At 40.8% G+C, this 21,325-nt stretch overlaps 3 protein-coding genes across 3 annotated transcripts; all 3 read right to left on the bottom strand.

Annotated features, from left to right (window-relative positions):
• Window positions 1-657, bottom strand: LOC120804253 (somatostatin-1B-like). Its single transcript, XM_040153589.1, has 2 exons — window positions 553-657; window positions 1-228 (listed from the first exon to the last, which is right to left on the bottom strand). The coding sequence occupies exons 1-2, from the start codon at window positions 655-657 to the stop codon at window positions 1-3; spliced, it is 333 nt and encodes a 110-aa protein (XP_040009523.1).
• Window positions 658-5,775: 5,118 nt separating this feature from the next.
• On the bottom strand, window positions 5,776-8,470 carry srm (spermidine synthase). The gene is made up of 8 exons (XM_040151779.1): window positions 8,238-8,470; window positions 7,232-7,352; window positions 7,029-7,121; window positions 6,765-6,918; window positions 6,593-6,676; window positions 6,234-6,379; window positions 5,944-6,066; window positions 5,776-5,826 (listed from the first exon to the last, which is right to left on the bottom strand). The coding sequence occupies exons 1-8, from the start codon at window positions 8,366-8,368 to the stop codon at window positions 5,809-5,811; spliced, it is 870 nt and encodes a 289-aa protein (XP_040007713.1). The 5' UTR covers window positions 8,369-8,470; the 3' UTR covers window positions 5,776-5,808.
• Window positions 8,471-11,578: 3,108 nt separating this feature from the next.
• exosc10 (exosome component 10) lies at window positions 11,579-20,751 on the bottom strand. Its single transcript, XM_040151629.1, has 25 exons — window positions 20,536-20,751; window positions 19,799-19,935; window positions 19,197-19,320; window positions 19,007-19,111; window positions 18,610-18,769; window positions 18,374-18,482; window positions 18,177-18,252; window positions 17,983-18,093; window positions 17,617-17,760; window positions 16,550-16,740; window positions 16,194-16,350; window positions 15,843-15,991; window positions 15,598-15,648; window positions 15,350-15,461; window positions 15,169-15,216; window positions 14,975-15,050; window positions 14,775-14,884; window positions 14,592-14,684; window positions 14,433-14,501; window positions 14,224-14,329; window positions 14,071-14,144; window positions 12,254-12,434; window positions 12,068-12,132; window positions 11,907-11,983; window positions 11,579-11,807 (listed from the first exon to the last, which is right to left on the bottom strand). Exons 1-25 carry the CDS (start codon window positions 20,659-20,661, stop codon window positions 11,777-11,779), a joined length of 2,682 nt encoding a protein of 893 aa, XP_040007563.1. The 5' UTR covers window positions 20,662-20,751; the 3' UTR covers window positions 11,579-11,776.
• Window positions 20,752-21,325: the final 574 nt, after the last annotated feature.

The raw sequence follows: 21,325 nt of genomic DNA, 5'->3' as shown, positions 1-21,325 counted from the left end.
TTAGCAGGAGGTGAAAGTTTTCCAGAAGAAGTTTTTACACGGCGCTTTGCGGTCGCGCTGAGGCAGTGATAGCCTGTTGTAGACAGCCCTCTCCTCCAGACGAGACTCCAGCGGCTCCTCAAGATCCACAGGTGCCGCTTCCCCCGGCAGCATGTTGTTGTCCAGAGCTCCATCCAACAAGCCAGACACCAGCTTTAGGATCAGCTCCTTGCGCTCTTTGCTTAGCTCCTGACCAAAGATCAGAAACGAGGAGAATATATTATTAAGGAGACTAGATCATGGAAAAATGTGAAAATTTAATATCTTGCATTTATCTTACAGGGAAACTCAAGAATGATTGATTTTCACTTTTCCCATTTAATTGGGTGTGAATTCACAGGAAGAATCAAAAACTGTAGGAAAAGGAATAGGAAATAGGAAAAGTTCAGATATTCTTTTTAAAAATTCTAACTAGTCAAACATTTTTTCCCCACCAAAAAAATAGATCAGTCTATCAACAATAAAAGCTGAAATTAAGAGAAGTTTTCCCATGAACAATAATAATCTCCTTACCCTGTTCAAATGGATGGGGCTCCTATCCTCCACAGGAAGCACAGAGGCTGCTCTAACGCTGAACAGAACCCCCATGAGAGTTGCTAACACCACCAGGAACTGCATGCTGTGACAGGAGTGCAGGTGACGGACCAGAGCTACGGTCACAGGAGCAGAAGGCTCACAGAGAAAGGAGTGTGTGAGTGTGGGTTTGTTGGAGAGCAAGGTTCTGAGCAGCTCAGACTAGCCAGAGATCCAGAGGAGGGTGATGGAGACAGGGCAGTGCAGTTGGTGGCAGCTGGTCACAAGATTTGGAAACCACAGATGTTTCTTCTGCTCTACCTCCAAAGTCCCTCACTCTTTTATACGCCTCTCCCCCTGTCTGCCACTGACGTAGGCGGTGGGGGGGTGTATGACGGAAGGGTGGAGGGTGTATGTGTGCGTGTGTTTTGGAGCAGAGGATGTGTATGTGAGTGTGGAAGAGGAGGAGAGATGAAGGGGTCAGGACAAAACAAATGGAACCATTGAACATTCAACCTTTTTGACAAATGATGTGGTGGTTGTGTTCATGTGATTAACAGAGGAAACATCTGCAGGAGACAGTGTCATTGGGCTAAAACCAGGTTTTGACATCAACATGTAACTAATGTATTGGCAGTTATGATAGACAGTCTCAAACAAGACTTCTTCAGGCAGGTGGACAAACAATTCCACAGCTGATCAACTGTGTGACATCAACGAATGTACTCCAACCCTCCTTAACACTCAAAATAAAATGGTCCCTGTACCCGCAATCCAAAAAAAAAAAAAAAAAATACAAACTGATCACAGGCAGACTTATCGTTGATCACCTACGCATCCCAGTGTTTAGCACTCTACTTCTGTCAACTTATGATTCCTGTCACAGTGCTTATAACTGCCTCTCCGACACCTACAGATTACAATTGAACAGTCTGACACTCACCGTGACTTCAGGAAATGCACATCACAAACCTAGTGGAGTAAACATAGCTTTAAAAAAAAAAAAGAAGCAGCAAATCTTCTTCAGCAATTTAGTTCCAGATGTATGATGGAGTTGATGGTTTACTTAAGTCTGCACTGACATGGACAATTGGGCAGATTACATCTAACAGAAATTTGTTTGCATTTTTGAATTAAAAGCAAAACTTTGAGAGTGCAAATATATTCAAGTTAGCTACTGTTCAGTTAAATTCACACTATAGACTAAACTGTTTGGATTCAACTAGTGAGAAATCATTTTCAGCTACCAGTCAACATTTACAAATGAGTACATTAGTTAGTTAGTTTTCTTCTCTCAACCAAGTCCTTCCTGCACAATATTCTCTGGAGATTTTTCCTTGGACAGCGTTTACAGTGAATTCAGAAAGTATTCAGACCCCTTAACTTTATTCACATTTTGTTATGTTGCAGCCTTTTGCTAAAATCATTTAAATTCATTTCCTTTCATCAATCTACACCAAATACTGCTTAATGACAAGGCGAAAACAGAATTTAAAAATTTTTTGCAAATTTATTGAAAAGGAAAAACTAAAATATCACATTGACATAAGTATTCAGACCCTTTACTCAGTACTTAGCTGAAGCACCTGTAGCAGTGAGTACAGCCTCGAGCAACAAGCTTTGCACACCTGGATTCGGGGATTTTCTGTCATTCTTCTCTGTAGATCCTCTCAAGCTCTGTCAGATCGGATGGGGACCGTTGATGGACAGTTATTTTCAGGTCTCTCGAGAGATATTTGATTGGTTTCAAGTCAACTCAGCCAGAGTGACCATCTGGTTCTTGGTCACCAAAGTCTTAGCAAAGTCCTTCTCCCGGACTGCTCAGTTTGGACGGGCAGCCAGCTCTAGAAAGAGTCCTGGTTGTTCCAACTTTCTTCCATGTACGAATTGTGGAGGCCACTGTGCTCTTGTGAACCTTCAATGCAGCATCATTTATTTTTGGTAGCCTTCCCGAGATCTGTGCCTCAACACAATCCTGTCTTTGAGCTCTGCAGGCAGTTTCTCTGACCTCACAGCTCGGTTTTTGCCCTGATATGCATTGTCAGCTGTGAGACCATATATAGACAGGTGTGTGCCTTTCAAAATCACGTCCAATCAGTTGAATTTACCAAAGGTGGACTCCAGTCAAGGTGTAGAGACTTCTCAGAGATGATCAAGAGAAATGGGAGGCACATGAGCTTAATTTCAAGTGTCTTTCAAGCTGCATTGTATATGATTTATATACTGCAACATTACGTGAAAAATGAATGAGGAAGAATAGATTATAGTTTTTGCTCTTCTCTGTTCTTTATACAAGTGTAATAACAAACAATTTAGGATGCATTTGTCTGATATAATATGTAGGTTATTCAAAATCACGTACATAAAGAGTCATTTATGTGTCATAATTCTGAATATTGTGGCTTAAAAAAGAAAAAGATTTGTGAGTTCCTCCTAAACTACTGTAAAGCCATATTATACTGGTCTCAATTAGGTAAACTCCTCACCAAAAGTCATTATGGAGAGCTGATTACAACATAAAACATAAATTCTTGTCTGAGAGAAAATATTTTCAAGTGTTTGAGAAGCTGAATGCAACCTCCAAGATATATCGCTGAAATAGCACAATTAACAAAGTTTACTGGGTTTACTGTTCTGACGTCTGTAGACAGTGCTACTGGCAGGGAACATACAGTACTTATATTCCAGCACACCTTAGTTGATATGTTCTAATGGATTTGTTGTGCTTTCCAAACAGTTTTTGAGGTATTTTTTTCATACACTGCTGAGCTGTAGAAGGCCCGGAGCCAATCTAAAGATTAGCTGACTGTTGAAATGGCTGTATTGGCAACTCAGTATGTTTGGAGAATCTACAACAACTGGCGTTCTTAAAGGTTTCTGCGTTAGAGACTTCAAACACTGAAAAACGTTAGCATGACGACTGCTATATAGGTGCTCCCAGATGTTACTGATGTGCATGGAAGGCTCAGTTTTCACTACATCTACTTCAAGTATGGCCCCCAGAACCGTCTCAACAGCGCTCTAAAAGAGATCACAAAGGAATATTGACTCAAAGCTCATCTGAAGATTTGGTGTGGAGTGTTAAACTGGTGAATCTGCACATGTGTAAATCTGTCTATTTAAATGCAATGGAAACATTTAAATTTTGTTTAAAAGCTAAGGTGTTTAAAACGACAAGTAACACATTATTCTTCAAATTTCTGTTACTGCAGTACAATTTTTATGTGTATCGTTACAGCACATAAACATCAAAGCTACTTCTTTGGTGTTCTTAATGTAAGACTGTGGATATAGGGTTTATTTCCTATATTACAGTCTGTTAACACTCATGAAAAAGAACACCATGACGTCCAGCCACCGTAATGCACTACAAAGGCAGCATGACAACAATGTACTGCGTAGTTGCAGGTTGGTCACATTTGCTAGAAAACCTGAGGACATACAAAAGAATAACTAGAGTTGATGCAACTGAGGGCAACAGTGACATTTCACATTGCAAAACACCAAAAGATCTGAAAAATTCAAGGAAACCAAGGACGCTTTTCTTTCAAATTCAAAGCAAATCTAATATATAAAGTTATATCCTCTGAATGTGAATTTCAACCGCATAAATTAAATACATCCCCATATACCAATACAATATGCAAAACTGGTTTATACATTAACAGATTAAAGGATGCCATCTAGTGCCTAAATACTGAAACTGCACTTGAACCTGACTAGTACCACGGCACTGATTTACCAGCACCTACAATACTATGATTAGGGTTACGCATTTGCAACGAACAGCGGCTGAAACAACAACACATCACATATTAACCTGCATTGGCTGGAAAGCGATACAGCAATCAATGAAGATGAGCCAAAAACTATCAGATAAGAGGATACATACCTTGAACAAATCACAACTTCCTTATTTTTTCCACTGTCCTTCATCCAGAGTGACAGGCACAGAATATTTTTCCTGTCATCAAAAGTACCACAGCTTCTAACAATATCAAATTTGGAAACCAGAAATGAACTAAAACTTAGTCCTGTGTCGGGGTCTCATTTCGTGCAAAGTAAAGACGCATATGCCTGAGTAAACCCATCAATGTATGGATGCACATGCACACGTCAAATAACCATTTTATGTTATCAATTTATTACAGTTCATAATTCTTATAAAAACACAAATTCATTGCTCAGGTATGACACTATTTCTCAACAAGTATTCAATGTGGATTTAAAAGTAATAGGTAGTAACTTAAGATGGTTGACGTTAGCGCAACAAACAAATAAACCACACTGAGACATTAGATTTCCATTCAGAGAGAAATTAACAGCATCCTGCAGTAAGACTAAGCATATAGGCTTACTACAGTACAAGCTTACTACCAGTGGTCAATACCCAATACTGCAAGTTAGAATTGCATATGAATTCACATCTTAAAAGACATTCCTTGCATTACAAAGCTCCAATGTCATACTTAATTTTTTACTTGATTTGCATTTTAACACCGTAACATTAAAGTAGTCCATATCACATTGATGGTCAAAACTGAGTATCAATTAAATGTACCTCATTTTAAAGGTGATGATATTTATTTTTTTTAAAAAGGGACAGTTTTGTCAACTCTTGACATCTGAGCTTTTGTCTAAGACACTATCTGCCTGGTACTCTAAGATAGATACAGAAAAAGTTTCCTTTTTCAACAACAAACAACCAATTTCAGGCACTATAGGGATCATGTGTAGAGGACACATTATTATTCTGAATATACAGTAATGACAGATGGCAACTGTGTATTTTCCTATGAGCACAAACTGATATCAAACATTACAAATAAAATTTCAGCAATACATGACATGTACTTACTCTATATGGTATGTAATATATTGCATAATGTGTAGGTGCAGTGAAATCCAATAAACAGTACAACGTTTGAGAGTGAGGTCAGGTTTGATGGCAATGCTCTTCCCACTCAGCCCAGCCCATAAAATTGCTCTTCACAAAATGCTGATAAGACAATGAAAAATCAAATACACAAGAAAAATAAATAAACAATGAGAGCATGTTAAGACTGGAAGGAAGGGAAAGAACTAACTCTTTCTTTGTATAAATCAGCAAGCTGCCACCTAATGATTATTACTTGCCACCACACATAAAATATTTAGGAGGCTGCTTCAGTGGTGCTGAACTGTGTTGAGGAGGTGGAGAAACTGTAGAATAAAGTTGTTTATCTGTGGATGAACATGGTGGTCTGTTGTTGCTGGTCATGCTTCACTGAGTACCTGTCGATGGTCAAAAAGACACTTAGTGAGAGGTAGCAAATGTTTCAAGAGTTCTGAATTGCAGTCAAGCACTTTTGTCATATAAATCAAATTTTAAAAAATATTTGAACAGCGTACCTTTCTTGCAAACTCGGGGAGGATGAATGATGCTTTGTGAATTTCAGGGTTGTAATATTTAAGTTTCATATTTTCAATTTCTTCTTTTGCCAGAGCTTTCACTGGTTCCTTGAAATTTGTTTCCTAATTGCAAAGTGAAGGGGGACTTCAGTCATTTGATGGACATTACCAATTTCAGAGAAACAGCGGACAAGTTATTGTGCAACGCAATGGTTTTACATTAAGCCAGTGGCCTCTGTAGGCGTCAGATGTGGGGCGAATGGAAAGTGGAGAACGATGAGTACACTTACAGGATTTTTACTGCAGAGCATGAATCCAATTTGGCCACTGGGATAAGTTGGGATGGTGCTGTAGGCATAGTCCACCACTGGGAATAGGGTCTTACAGAAGGTCTGCATCTCCTTTATCAGCTCCAAATGGAGCCACTGACACTCTCCTGTGAAAATGACACAAGAGTAGAAGAAAGGGCATGTTCACTTCCTGTCTGACTTTTTTGGCACTGTACCATCTTGACACAGGTGAAAGACAGACTGTATGAGTAGGAGTTACTAAAAGCCATAAATAACCAGTGCGTTTGAGAGACTTAAAAATGATATGTAAATTGTCATTTGGTAGCACAGTTATGACTTCTACTCAAGTGACAACTTACCCTGGGAACAAAGAATTCCACCGTTTCGCAATGCTGCCTTCATCAGTTGATAGTAAGACTCCTTAAACAAACTCTCAGCAGGTCCTGCAACAAAACCAGAACTCAGGATAGGACTGCCTCCTATAACAGCTGGCAAAGAAAGATGTCGCAACACTTATAAGGTGGCGCTTACCGACTGGATCTGAGGAATCGGTTATAATGACGTCAAAGGCATCCTGGTTCTGCTTCATGAATTCAAACCCATCTCCAACATGGAGGGTGAGCTTGGGACTGAAAAACCCTTTGGCCATCCCTGGGAGGAACTTCTTTGATACATTAATGACATCCTACACAGGAGACAACATCAGCACTGAGCAGGCAGTAAACAGGGAAAATCGATAATCAGTATAGCTCTCTGGAGAGAAGCTAGAATCCTTGTTGGTGTTGTTGCTCGCACCTCATCTATCTCACACAGAACCACGGATTCCACCAGCGGGTTCTTCACCACTTCTCTTAGCACACCCCCATCTCCACCGCCAATAATCAGCACCTGAAAATTGGGAAATGTGCTGTTGAGCTGTCATGACAGGAAACAAGACTCCTCCTGAGTGTACCTGTATGGCAGCTTCATAATTTCCCAACAATAAATCTGAGTTGTACCTTCTTGGGGCAAGGATGGCTGCACAGTGGAAGGTTGGCAATCATCTCTTGATAGGCAAACTCATCTCTCTCGGTGCACTGGATCACTCCATCGAGCACCAAGACGTTACCATAGGTTTTACTGAAACGTGATGTTACAGCAGAGAATGAGAGGCACATTTGAAAGCTTTTACACCCTTAAGCTGAACGGTCTGACTCCGAGTGTTGGGCTGTCCCCTAGATGTCGATGCATCAGTCGAGAAGACTACGGGTGGACTCACTGCACTTTTTCTTTAACTGCCTCACAGAGCAACACAGGATGAGCAGTGTGGCAGGCTGTAAACTTTTCTAAACTGAGCTATGACCTAAACGCCAGCTTTTACCTCTCTGTGACTGTGAAACATTTAAAATGAGTTTTTAGGTAAAACATGAGAGTCATGTACAGGAGTGTGGTGTGGGGGCGGCTGACCTGACACTATATGTGCACGGATGATGAATGAATGGATGGATGAATGGATGATATATTTCTCTTATTTGTAGATAAGGTGTAATGAAGAAAAGACATCAGTAATCATGCTGAGTGTATAAAATGGAATCACAAGCACCTGACCAATTGACATACCGAAAAAGTACACCCCCCCCAGCCACACATGGAGTCGATGGATCGGTTCGAGGTGCCGATTCTGAGTCGACTGTGGTAATCCTGACTCGGGGACAGCCCTGACGACTACGATTTTCATTCAGAAAAACAGTCAATAAATAAAAGACTGCGTCCGTGATTCTTGTTAACCTGTCACTGACGGTTACCATTACACAGTTACCCTTACTAACGTTCCAATCTTATCTGCAGCTCAATCGTTACCTAGCTAGTCTCTTGTGTTGGCTAAAAAGGGAGGCAAAGTGAAGAAACGCACTGGTGGCTACAACCTGAAGAAACTTTGCCACGACCCCATGAGCTGCTCATTCATTGCTAGTAAACGCTAACAGCTAGCAACGTTAGCCAAGTTATGCAGCTAGAAGAACTCACCTCTTGAAAACCATAACATCTTGAAATTTGGATTTCTTGTGGTAGAGGACCTCTTCCACTTGGAGGCTCATCGCTTGCCCCGGCCATAACGTGCACAGTTCCGTAAACCACCCGTCTTTTATGTGGTCCATGACAGCTGCCAACAGCCACAAGTAAAACTAACGTGTTTGTCAGTGTGGCAGTGTGAGTACGGTACGACAAAGATGACGCTTGGCCGTTCTCTGACAGCTAAACTTGCTGCCTCGTAACTATAACGAATGGGCTGCTGCCGACGCGGCTGACATGCCGCTGTCCCAGCCAATGGAGTGGCAGCCTGAGCCGGTTCGGGTATAGTTTGTTAGACCTCTCACCACCAGCCCCGCCCATGGCCCCGCCCTGTAGCGAGGAGCCGAGGAGGTGCCCACGTGAAGATAACTCACGGTGGCTTACCAATGCGCCTGTGCGGGTCAGTAAGCAACGCAGAGGGCGGAGGGAGAGAGTGAGTGGGGGCTGGCGGCAATTTGTTTACTTTATTTTATTTTATTTTATTTTTTTAAAGCAAACCTTCTTCAGAGTAATACTTCCCCCCCATGGACGTATTACAAGAACTCTTATGACGAAGATCTCCTAGTACACCCAAGATCCCTCAGCTGGAATTAGAAGCGAAAAAATCCCAACACCTTCCCAAAGCTTTTAACTCCCAGACTAAAAGTGGCAGTCTGGGTTTGGCTGCTACTTTTGTTATAAAATGGAGATACATTGTACTATCAACAAGTGTTACGTGTCCTCTCTTTTTTCAGTATGGCTTTCGGTTTATTAGTTAATGAACTCTACTGTACAATACAATTGATGTAACTGTGTGGACACATTAAAAAACGGAAATAATGCCTGTCCGGGAAAAAAAAAAAAAAAAGACCTCAGAAGAATCAACAAATTTTCAAGTCTCTGAGTCAACAATTTTAAAGTCTGTGCCTGCGTTTTTCAGCAATGTCTCCAATAAGCCTTCATCATTATTGGAACAATATTCTAATGGCTTCTCTCTACGTGAGCATTAGTGACTTGAACCTAATGTGCCGAACAGAAGGACTGGCAGGGATCGCCAGGAGTTCAGTCTCAGAGCGATCGAGGTGAGGGTGGCATTTCATCATCCATTCTGTAACAATACTGAGGCAGGCTGAGATCTGTGCCAGGACGGTTGGGTCGTCTGGCGGGAAGGACAGATAGAGCTGGGTATCATCAGCATAGCAGTGGTAAGAAGAAGGGAGGTAATGTACAGTATATTGAGAAGAGATGGGGACCAAGCACTGATCCTGGCAGTTCCCCAGTGGAAAGAATGTGATGCTTGGACTGTCCTCCCTGCCATGCCACTTTGAATGACTGCTCTGTGAGCCGGTATGTCCATGTCAAAGACTGCCAACAGGTCCGGGCAAGATGAGAACTGATGACTGAGTGCAGTTGGAGCGGAATGACTGCTCTTGAGACCAGACTGGTTTGAATCAAGTAGGTTATGTTGAGAGAGGAACTCTAACACTTGGGTGAAACCTGCACGTGCTACAACTTTGGATAGGAAGGGCAGTACTGAGACCTGCATGTAGTTTTCAACTTGAGGTGGATTTAGGGGTGGGCTTTTTCAAACAATGGGTTGTCACTTGGGCCTGGTAAGACATACGTAGTGGGAAAAAGCAGAATTGTGACTGTAACAGTTTTTGATTCATGTAATTATATAAACAGTTTAACCTCATTTTGGTGGTTTCTAATATTTATTTCTGTTTCTATTTATTTCAGGCGTACTATGTAAAAATAACCCACAACAAAGACAGCATTTCACAGAATGGTTACTCTGTAAAGTATACATGAAAAACAACACGACTGGACCTTCATTATCTCTACAAACAGAAATTTGATTTTGAAAACCATAGTCAGGATTTGACTGCACATTTGTGGTGGCGTCTTGTATGCCGACAGAGAAACTGATCAGTAATTTTCGTCACCTAAACAGCTGAGATATGAGGAAAATAATGTGACAAGCTAGATGGCTCATCATTGATCACCATATCCTCCAACTTATATTTTGTTTCATCCACACATTAGTGCCGCTACAAAATCAGCAATTGCGCTTGGAAATGCTGGCGGTGCGCAAAAAACATGGGGCTAGTCGTTGCAATTGAGCCGTTATTTAGGCTGTTTACGCACGGCTGGCCACGATGCTGACCAAGAGGAGTGTAGGAAAAAATCTCAACCTTGCTGCAGTTTCAACCTCGAGCTTTGAGCCAACATGGACAGTAAGTCCCCAAAAGGGCTCAGAAAATTTTTTAATTTGAACATCTACAAATCTGTGACAACTTTGCAAACTCCAATTGCTGAATAAGATGTGGTGTGATGAAGTGTGATATATTGAGAGCTCGAGAAATGCAGAAAAAAAAGGCTTTTTTTTCTCTACTGTTCAATGCTCAGTTGATAAAGGTTCATGTACACATTTATAGCTGTGCTCTTTATGCTGCGGTGCTTAAATATAGTTGCTGAGAACCGATTTCTGTGACAAGGATAAGGCAGTTAACTACAATTTTATACATTACTGATGTAAATACAAGTTTTAACAGTATCACAGAACATTAACCCAGGTATTAAGTCATTGGTACTGAAAACCTGTCAAACAATTTGAGTCACAGCACTTTTTTTAGTCCCATGATTTACACAATACGGTCAGAAGTATGTGGACACCCCTATCCAGATATTTGTGTGTACCTTGTGTCTTGTGACGAGGATTGGGCTAGACTCCTTATTTCCAGGCAAATCTTAATACCACAGCATACAACGGTATTTAACACAACAGTGCTCTTTTAACTTTGTGGCAACAGCGTGGGAATGGCTCTCCTCTGTCTCCACAATAGTCCCGTGCACAAAGTGAGGTCAGTATAGAGATGGTTTTCAGAATTTGGTTTTAAAAAAAAACTTGACTGGGCCTGCACAAGAGCCCTGACCTCAGCCCCATTAAACATCTTTGTGATAATATGGAACACTAACTGAATGGCATCAAATCCCTACAGCCAGGTTCCAAAATCTTGAGGAAAGCCTCTCCAGAAGAGCGGCGGTTGTTGTAGCAGCAGGAATGTGATATTCAGCACTCACATGTGGATGTAATGCTCACATGTCATGTACTGGTCATGTACTATCGTGCCCTTCAAATAGATACACTCGTAGTTCCCTGTGTGACTTGTGGTAATTCACTTTACGGCACATAGCCATTATTTTTACATTAGTGTTGCCTATTGTTTTAACATCTGTTGTGATGGTTCTGAAGAAAGGACTTATTATGATATCCCCAAAACAAAACTCATGCCGACAAAAACTTTTCCCTCTAAAATCATCTTTAATGAAGAGGTCTGTGCTTCCACATATTTACAGGGTAATCTTCCACAGATGGAAAAAAAATTCATTTTGAAATTCATTAAATATTGAAATACTGAATTTCATTTGCAGGAAGGCCAAAAGGGGGATTATTATTTCTGTAGGATGAAAAAAAGTTTTAAAATAAGAGAGAAAATATAATCAAAGAGAGTCTATCTTTTGGGCCAGTTATGCCGGAATCCTCTGTAGAGAATAAAAAGAGAAGAGTTAACATACTGGGATGACTGAATTTGCAGAGGCAAAAAAAACAAAACTCTTGGACTGTATATTATATATGTTTACCTATCAGATTTTCCAGCCAGGTACGACATACTTCGGTTTCCAGCTCCAAAACTGGATTTTTGTCCCTTAGGAATTTTCTGTTGGACAAAAGATTTAAATTCATCAATCACTCATAAAATATATCCTGTTTCAATTAACAGTTAACGAACCTTTAACAGTACCTTTTTCTTAAAATCATGGGCTTGCCGGTTTGGATCGAACTGTGTGTCATCCTTTGATTTGGTACCTGTAAACAAAGAAGGTGCACTCATCCGAATGAACTTTTAATAATGTACACCAACTGTAACCGAATGTACAGTAAGTAGTGATTTGTCCAATGTGATAAAAATAAAATAACATATGCATACCAGCAAAGACATCGAGGTTTGACTGACTGTAGTCGAAGGGTGTGAAGCTGTCTTGGGGAGGGGGCCCTGTCTTCTGGGGCTTCTCTGCAGATTTCATCAGCTTCTTACTTGGTTTGGGAGTCGACTCTCCAACCTCACTGGCAACCCTCTCTCTTTTCTTTCCACCACCTTTTGCAGATTCCTTATGAAATTGGTCAGCAATATTATATTCTGTACAATGCTCAACATCATGAACAGTGTTAGATGACATTTCCCAGGTATGGGACAAGCAGTATTTCTGCACAGTTTTGTTGTACAAGTAATCAAACAGCTCTTTTTAGGATTATTTTTGATACTTTAATATTCGGGAGTTTAAATTTTTCAAGCAGATTATGCATTTATGATGCAACATAAAAGAACATACATTGAGGGAATCTTTAAGGAATTAAAGAGAATTATAAAGAGACTGGCAATAACTGACACTGTTAAATTTCTTTTGACTGAATCCAGCCGACTACACTGTGGTCAAGGTAAAATGGCTTCACATTAAATAACTACAATCACAGCGTAATGTGTGAATAACAACATCATTGTCACCTCAGAGGTAACACCTTCATGAGTGCTTTGTGATTACAAATCTGCCAAAACATATTTTCTTCAAAACAGCAGAGCTTATCATCCGTATTGAGTGAGTTTGATAAGGGGATGTCAATGATTTTTATTTTCATCACTTGTTCCAATTAACGTAATTACTGACAATCAGAAAACCAGTGATGCCAGAACCCAATCACAGCACACACCCTTCTTAATGTCAATCATAATATCAGTGCAGTAGAAGCTTTGGAAAACAGAAAAAGCTTTCTTTCAAACTGAAATTAGACAAGAAAACTTAATTGCCAATGTGCCGGCTGAAACTGACAGTTAGCCAGCACAGCCAACATTTGTCTGCAGTTGGCAGGTTGAGGAGTGTTACTTTCAAGTGCTACTGCCAGCACTTCTGACTATGACGAATGCCAATGCACTAATTCGAAGGCGCCATTTCAGCAGGGACCACCCTAGAACTAACTTTACACACAAGCCATCATCACACAATGGATTACTGTGGTGCATACCATTACTGTGTGCACTAGCCATGTATGGCTCAAGCCTTACACAGTGAAAGGCTGAGGGGAAGTAGTACCACAAGCAGGGACAGAAACAAGAATCAAATGGTGGTGACCATTTTTTCTGTTCTCCTGCACCGTGGACGGAAGATGAAGTACTGAGACTTTTATGTAGCTGAGCATTTAAAAACAGACAGGAAACACCATATGGTGGCAAGAGCGCGTATGAGTAACCAAGCGGGAGGGTGCCAAGCAATCCCCCAGAGAGATGGAGCTAACAAGAAGTGGGCTTTTGGGCAAAAAGCAGCTATTGTTGTTTCCCAAAAGGAAAGAAGAGCGTTTGATGAGTGGAGGACATGTCTATAATGCTCCAATCCCACGCTGTGCGTTCTTCCTCCCGAGACACAGCATGGGACAGATTTTAATATTAAAAAGCCACTACACCATGCCAGTACTACAGACTGGCAGCAGTGGTTCACTGGCTTGTGAGTCACCATATTTATGTGCAGAAATACCAGCCACGTCTTAAGAAAATGGGGGGCATCGTAGAGGGTAAAACTGGCTATTAAGCACTATCTTTAATATACTGTGCCAGGCTCTTGGGTAAATGTCGCTCATGTGTTTCAAGGATTTGTACTTTCCCAAAAGGGACATCAACAGTGAAGTTGACAGAGTGCAAAGCCTCTCTGAGGGGGAAAAGAGGAAATGGAAGGACGAGAAAGCAAAATGACTCACTGCTGCTTGCTGGCGGACAGTGGCAACGTTCTGGAGAGACTCCTGGTAGCTCTGTTTAGCCTTGTTTCTTTCCTCTGTGGAAATCAACATTAAAATACAGTGAGTAGCATTACTTTATAAGGTGTAAATTTAGAGAAGGCTAGACCCCATTACCTGCTACTTTCTTCGCCTGTTCCTTTGCTTCTTCCTTGGCTTTCCTCTTCACCTCTAACTCCTTCTGTTGCTGTTCAATACTCTGCAGTTTCCATCTTTTACTAATCTGTACATATGAGATGGTAAAGCTATCGACATTCAAACATATAGTTAAGAGGACAACACAGATAAGTCAGGATATGAATGAGTGTATGGTGCTTTTTGATTACCTCAAATATTTTTGAAGATGGGTCAAACTTGGCATTCTTGTTGATGTGCACATCACTGGAGGGTAAATACTAAAATCCCAAAGAAGACAGTTGAATACTGTGTGTTTGGTTAAATAAAATACAAATAATATTGAAGATTACTCACTGGCCATCTCTTACCATTCTGAAAGGGTTTTCAAAAGACTCAATGATACGTCTAGCTTTCATGTGAGCAACAGAAAGGGACTCTTGGTCATTCTTTGTTTCCTGCTCCTTCAAAAGGAAGCAGAGTCCTCACATTAGTTTCCACAGTTATGTACAAACCAAGGTGCAGAATCAGGTAAACTACAATTTGATCTCTACCTCAAACAATGTGATTTTAGCTGATGCCATGAGACTACTTATTCTCTGTACATCAACTTCCATTTTGTGCTCATCTTCTGAGAAGAGCATCCCTTGTTTAACGGGCAGTTCTGAAAAGAAAAACATTTGTTTGAGGCCCAGTAGGCTATAATATTAAATCAACAAGGATAATGCAGAACATGTTCGCGCATCAAGCTTACCATCAGGAGAAAAGTTGGGTAGACTGGTCTCAGAGACCCTGGAGGTATCATGAGGACCAAACAATGTGACCTCTGGCTGGAAAATTATACAAGATCAATTTTCTTTTAACCCAGTTGTGGCCTTTCCAATAAAAGCTAAATGCAAAAATTGAAAAAAATATTTTAAAATTTGGTTTAATCAGTTTTTAACCAACCTTTTTTATGGGTGTGAGTCCTTTCTTCTTTTGAGCTGCAATCTCAGCCTGTGTGAAGTGTAGAAAACATTGCAAGATAGACAGATACCTCCATTGACTAACTTAACGACAAAAACACTGAAATTACGTCACAGACAAAACACATTACATAGCCACTGCTGACACCCATCTTTTTTCTCACCTTAAGGAGAGGCATTTCTCTTGCTTGCTGCACTAACAAATGGAGCTCATTGATCTGCTGCCTCACCAGTGGGGGTACAGGGTTACAGCAGGCAATGATGCCCTGAGGCTCTCTGAGAAGATAAAGACAAAATACAAAAGACTTTGCCGGTGGTTATGAATAAAAACACTAAATTCACCTGCACTGAAGTGACAAGAACTAACACTAAAAATGAATCAGAATTTAAGTGGGAAATCTAATCAACTTACTTGGGCAGCTCCTCAGATATCTTGGTCATCATATGAGTGGGCAGGACATATCTAAAACACACAAATAACACTACATTAAAACATGTTATAGGGGACGTGGAAAGACTGCAAATTATTCTAAAAGCTGGGAGACTGTCACAGATCATGAGGGTTGCAAAATTTGGCTGGGCACAAAACTATAAATAGGAAAACAGCTCGAGCAGATTTCCAGAACAGCAAGTCCATCCATTTCCAAACAGAATTACCCTGTGCTTTCATCTTCCTGCCTGGCCAGCTTGTCCCTCCAGGCAAACAGAAGTCTGAAGGCAGTGAGCTGCTGGGTGTTAAAAGACTTTTTCTGCTTCCTCTGTAGCTCCAAATATGACTCCTCTGTGTATATAGGCTTCACATATTTCTGTGTGGAAGGGGGGAACATGGGGAATCATGACAAATGTCAGAAAATGTACAAGATCATGGTGTGGAAATTTAAAAATATATGAAAGCAATAAGGAAACTGTGCCAACTACTTAACAGAGAATAGTGGAATAGGAGTATAGAGGTTGATTTTTAAATGTCAATTTAATCTTGGTGGTGTATGATGTGAGATTTGTGCATACCTTCAGGGAAATGTCCTTGCTCTTGTTCCAGACACTCTGCAACAGGCCAGGCTGCCCGTGGTTAAAGTCCAAGAGCTGAGCCCTCACACAGTCATAGATGTAAAGGAGGTAGTGTGTGTCTGTCCGGGCATACTGGACCATCTCATCTGGCAAAGGGCTACAAGGCCAAGTTATGGGACAATTTTTACTTCAACTGCCCAAAGTCAATAATAATTCCACTTTTTTAAGAGAAATGTTACAAAAAAACTAAAATATGTAATGTATTTTCCTGTTAAAATGACATTTTTAATAAATGTATTATTTGTACTAATATTTTTATAAAATTAAGCATCAAATAGCAAAAGTCATCTCCTTACCGAATTCTCCAGTCGGCCAGCTGGTAGCGTTTGTCTGAGTCCACATTGCAGAAGTGTTTGAGCAGGTGGTCGAGGGAATGTCTGGCCAGGTTCAAAGCTCGGCTCGCCTGATGCGTGTCAAAGAGGTTGACGACATACAAGCCGAAGTCCCTCTGGAGCCACTCAATGTCAGAGTCAGCGCCATGAAACACCTGAGACCAGGAAACAAAGCCCATTCAGCTGAAACCGATCAGATGAGGTACCGACTTATTAAAAACATGACTGCTTGGATACAGAAAATTTTTGAAACAAAAATTATTAAAAACTGGGGACACATCCTGTGACCTTTTTCCATTTGACTTATTATGACAGGATCTTACTGTACTTCAAGCCTACACACCATACTTTTTCACAGATGTCCTACAGCGTGAGTCATGGTTGCTTTCACCCAGTACAGGACACACGCCAACTTTATTGAACATGTTTTAAAACAATGGGGCTCTGAGATGCCTCAAAGAATTTCAGACTCAGTGGTTTTAAGATCACATCTTTACAAATTTTACATTACTAAATTGGTGGATATTTTCTTCTCCAAGTTCCTATCTAATTTCAGTAGGAGATAATCAGACATTTCAGATGCAACCAGTTCAGAAGACAGTCTGAGCCATCTTCAAGTGCATATGCCTAAAAAAATACATTCCCCTGAGGCCACTTTATGACCATTTTCATTGCTGGTGTAACTTTAACTGTCATGTAATTTTCAGTTTCAATTTTGTTTATTCTTTGCATTTTGTTGTAAAGCTGTGTCTAGCAAAGAACCATTTCCTCAGATTTAAATGATGAAGCTAGTGAATAAATTGTTCACGTATAAAACACAGGAATGTTGGCAATAACTATGAGATAAAACCAGGGCTGACAACAACAAAAAGAGAGAGAAAAGAAATCTGTTGAAATCAGCCACACACAGCGTGTAGTTGCCAATTTTGAAAAACAAATGTAATGAGCCATGTAATCTCATCTTCCCTTTATGCAGTTAAAGTCATAAAAAAGGACACAGGAACAAGCAATTTTTGGAACGTTTCCATTACCTTGACAATAGCCGGGTCAGTGAAGGCCTCGTTCAAGATGTACATCTCGCTGCGGAGCTCCAAGGTGTCGATGATGAAATCCTCCTCCCTGGTGGAGATCTGCATCAGACAGGTAAGGCCGAGGAAACTCCTATAGGAATGGTGCTGCAATGGAGAACAGAGTGTTAACAAAAAGTGTCCACATCCGACTGCTTATACATAAGAACATGACAGCTTTATAGTGGTCCAAATAGCAGCCTCAAAATTCACCAAAGAATTAAATCAATAAATTCCTGACACAAAATTTAAACACTATTAGCCTCACAAATATACCATCTGTTGTGTGGTACTTTTTATTAGCTCAAGTCACATATATGACCTTTGTACCTCAAGGTCCACTGCAAATTCAGACAATGTGCACAGCTTCTCATTCAGAGCCACCAGATCCTCGAGGGCATCAATGAAGGAGCACTTGGTCTCAGCCATTGGTTTGTACATCTAAAAATCATCCACAGATGACAGATTAGATAGAAGCCTAACCAACAGGGAGAGGATCATATCATAGGATCACTATAGCTTGCCTGTGGTTCCGGCTTAGACAGAAGGCTTTCTGCTATTGTAAGATGATCCAGTTCATATTGGTACGGGTGTGCAAACCTACATGGATCAAAATCTTTAATTTAAATGGACAACAAGAAATAGGAAAACACAAAATATTAATTTGATACATTATTATTTTTGTTGTTATTATTACATATTGACAACAGACAAGTCTTACATGTCTTCAACATGTTCCTGAGTTCTCTGCTGGTGAATGAAGTCAGCCAGGGCAGCTGGGACATCAAGGTCCTCAGGTCTTTCTTTACGGATTTGTTTGTTGGTAAAATCTACAATTAAAGAACAAGAGAGAAAAATATGTCACAAATTTTAAAGAGTTAAGATTATAAGTCAAGTTAATGTCATGAAAAAAAAAAAACAGATGGGAAGAACACGAGAGTGAGAAGTATGTCTTACAAGAAGGAAGAGGCTTTATTGCATTGGGCTTGATGAAGATCTTGGGAATAAATGGTGTGTTGCTGTTGTCAACTTTCTCCTTGAATTTCAGCTGAGGCCTTGCAATGTTCTTGGCATGGAGCAGTCGGAACGTCTCAGAACGACTGCTAGAGCCTGAACCCTGATCAATAAAAGCATTGTTTACCAAAAGGTCTGAAGCACCACTATGAATATTTATCAAGTGCTCCCAAAAGTAATAATAATAGTAATAATAATAATGATAACAACAACAACAACAAACATTCTAGTGGTTTGAGTGCTTGAATGCCAGAATTGGCACATCATGTTTCAGCTTGAACACAGCCCAAAACAGAGTCTGGGGTCTGTAGTATAAGAGCTAAGAGGTTAATTAGCCAACCTTGCGATTCCAGCTGGAAACGACAATCTTGGGAGGCTGAAACCCTGCAGGCATGACAGGCTGCTGGCTCCTGTTCAGCCCATCAGCTTCATCAAGGAGAATCCCCTGGAAATCAGATACAAGAACTGTTGGTTTGAAAAGACTTTTCGATGAAGAAAAACTTGTAAAACACCAGAGCTGCAGGTCATACCGCTCTTTCGAGGATGACATCATTTGAGTCCACAACCAAGTCAAATCTCTCCTCCAGCCCTGTCAGCTTGTTCCGGTCTCTCATGTGAGATCTGCAGCCGTGGTGCTGCATTATCTGACTCATGCTAACACACGGACACAGTGAAAAGAATTAATTAATATTTTATCGAGAAACAGCAAGCGACAAGTTACTCATCAAACCCATTCTTCCGTTTTCATGCCTAAGGCTCAGCCAGACTTGCTTTTAGGCCATTACTACTATCTCACATTCAGCATCGAAAAAGGATGTGATGCCATGGGTCCGACAAAGGTGTTCAGGAAACATTGAGTGGAGCATTCATAGACTGTAAATGCATTGTGCGAGTGTTGTTGCAGTGTGTATGCTAGTAGTGTGCTATTGCACAAACTGGGGTGATATGACACTGCTAGAATACATTTTTCCTAAATTTTGGAACATTAAAACAACACCAAATGTGCCGGAAGCCCACAGCTACTGACAAAAGAGTAAATGTATTCTTGAATTCATGAGCAAATACTGGCAGACAGATGGAAGTCTGACTTATCCTTAACTAAAAAAAAAAAAAAAACACACCATATACTCACCAGTGCAGGAGCTTATCTCCTTGACTTTCACAGAACTCCTGGAAGCCTGGGAAGCTTCGATAGAAATCATATTCATCTCCAGCTTGAGGTAAGCCAGCAGATGCTTTGGTGGCTGATAATACAGCACCCAACCCATACTGCAGAGGAGAGGCAGGTTAGTCAGTACTTTTATAAATGTAAACTGTCTATTGACATGTTGGGGTTTTCAAAACAAGAAGGTTGTCCCTATGCAGTAACACATGGATATTAATCTGGTACAAACACCAAATATCTGCTGGTGACGGCTTCTGAAATTTGGATACTTGCTTGCTTTTCTCCATTTAATAGCCATTACTTTAGCTAGCTACGTTAAATAGCTTTAAGTTTTTTTTTAAACTGTTGGTCCTAAGTCAGCAATTTTAAACGTGTCATTTTTGACGAGACCATAAGTCGAAAGATTGGTCGAAAATGCAAATTTACTCGTAGTCCTACATGATAACATTTAGCCTGAGACAGGCGTAGTTATAAAAGTGATTAATTAGCACACCAAAAAAGCCTAATTCTCGTAATGTCGAACATTACCTTACTACTTAGTTGGATAAAAATCAAATCAGATCTTGTGTCAACAGTTAGCTGTGCATGTTTTCTCCCAGCACCTAACGTGACTACAGCTCGTAGCCAACAAGCTCATCCACGTTGCCAAAGTGACTGTTAGCCTGAACACAAAATTCTGGGTCCACTTTGGTTACTTCACTCACTTTAACGAAGGCGTCCACGTCTTTAAAACCGGGACACAGCTCGGTTTTTTCCTCGTCTTTGGTGTCTGAATTACCGTCTTGAGGACCGCTGTTTGTGGAATCGTTACTCTTTGAAGAATCCATCATCTAGTCTGGTAGTGTGTACATGTGAGCCGCAGGAAGCAGCCTCGTTCCCCAATGTTTTCTCCTGAGCGGCTGAGAACGACGCTGGGGGACGCACAGCGCCACCCAACGGCGTGGAGTGGACGCGCCGCGAAAGGAGGGACTACATTCTCTTCAATTTATTGAGGTCGCATTGGAAAAATTGCTACATGACCATATGTAACATGTCTGAGTTTGTAGTTGAGCGTATTCCTGAAATTCCTAACGTTTAATTTAGGTATCTGGAACATTTTAGGTTTACTACTTTTTTTGTTTACTACAACCTCTCACACTGAGATCCGTATCACTACGCGACAGCACGGCAAGGCTCTGGTCGTCAGCGTACGCCTTCATTGCAGTGGTACTGCAGACACAGCCTAATCTTCCCCTGTATTGCCTCACCCGTTCAACCTGACCAAAGTGTTGCACCGGGATACTGGCACCATGAGGGGGCAGCATTGACATTTGCAACCTGCAGCAACAAAGCTACAGCATTTGCTGTAGTAAAGGGGGGGTCTGGGGAAACCTGGGGAGAATTGAAACACACCAATCATGTCTTAGCCAATATCTCTGTACGAGCTACCTAAACCATATCTGATCCCAAAGCCTTCTGCACTTTTCAGCAATAGATGTGATACGTTGGGGATAC

The sequence above is a fragment of the Xiphias gladius genome, chromosome 18 (genome assembly GCF_016859285.1).
Source record: "Xiphias gladius isolate SHS-SW01 ecotype Sanya breed wild chromosome 18, ASM1685928v1, whole genome shotgun sequence".
Lineage (NCBI taxonomy): Eukaryota > Metazoa > Chordata > Actinopteri > Istiophoriformes > Xiphiidae > Xiphias > Xiphias gladius.
The sequence above is the reverse complement of the archived record's forward strand: the minus strand, read 5'-3'. Positions and strand labels throughout refer to the sequence as shown.

Bases quoted from the DNA above. Each gene is read 5' to 3' on its own strand.
- LOC120804253 (XM_040153589.1), bottom strand. From the start codon at position 657: ATGCAGTTCCTGGTGGTGTTAGCAACTCTCATGGGGGTTCTGTTCAGC. The intron at 229-552 runs GTAAGGAGATTA...ATCTTTGGTCAG, and splicing joins GCCCCATCCATTTGAACAGG to GAGCTAAGCAAAGAGCGCAA.
- srm (XM_040151779.1), bottom strand. From the start codon at position 8,368: ATGGACCACATAAAAGACGGGTGGTTTACGGAACTGTGCACGTTATGG. The intron at 6,677-6,764 runs GTAAGCGCCACC...GTTTTGTTGCAG, and splicing joins CGATTCCTCAGATCCAGTCG to GACCTGCTGAGAGTTTGTTT. The intron at 6,380-6,592 runs GTAAGTTGTCAC...TCATTTTCACAG, and splicing joins TGGAATTCTTTGTTCCCAGG to GAGAGTGTCAGTGGCTCCAT.
- exosc10 (XM_040151629.1), bottom strand. From the start codon at position 20,661: ATGATGGATTCTTCAAAGAGTAACGATTCCACAAACAGCGGTCCTCAA. The intron at 19,321-19,798 runs GTGAGTATATGG...TCCGTGTGTTAG, and splicing joins GGAGATAAGCTCCTGCACTG to CATGAGTCAGATAATGCAGC. The intron at 12,133-12,253 runs GTATGCATATGT...CTTTGTTTACAG, and splicing joins AAACCTCGATGTCTTTGCTG to GTACCAAATCAAAGGATGAC.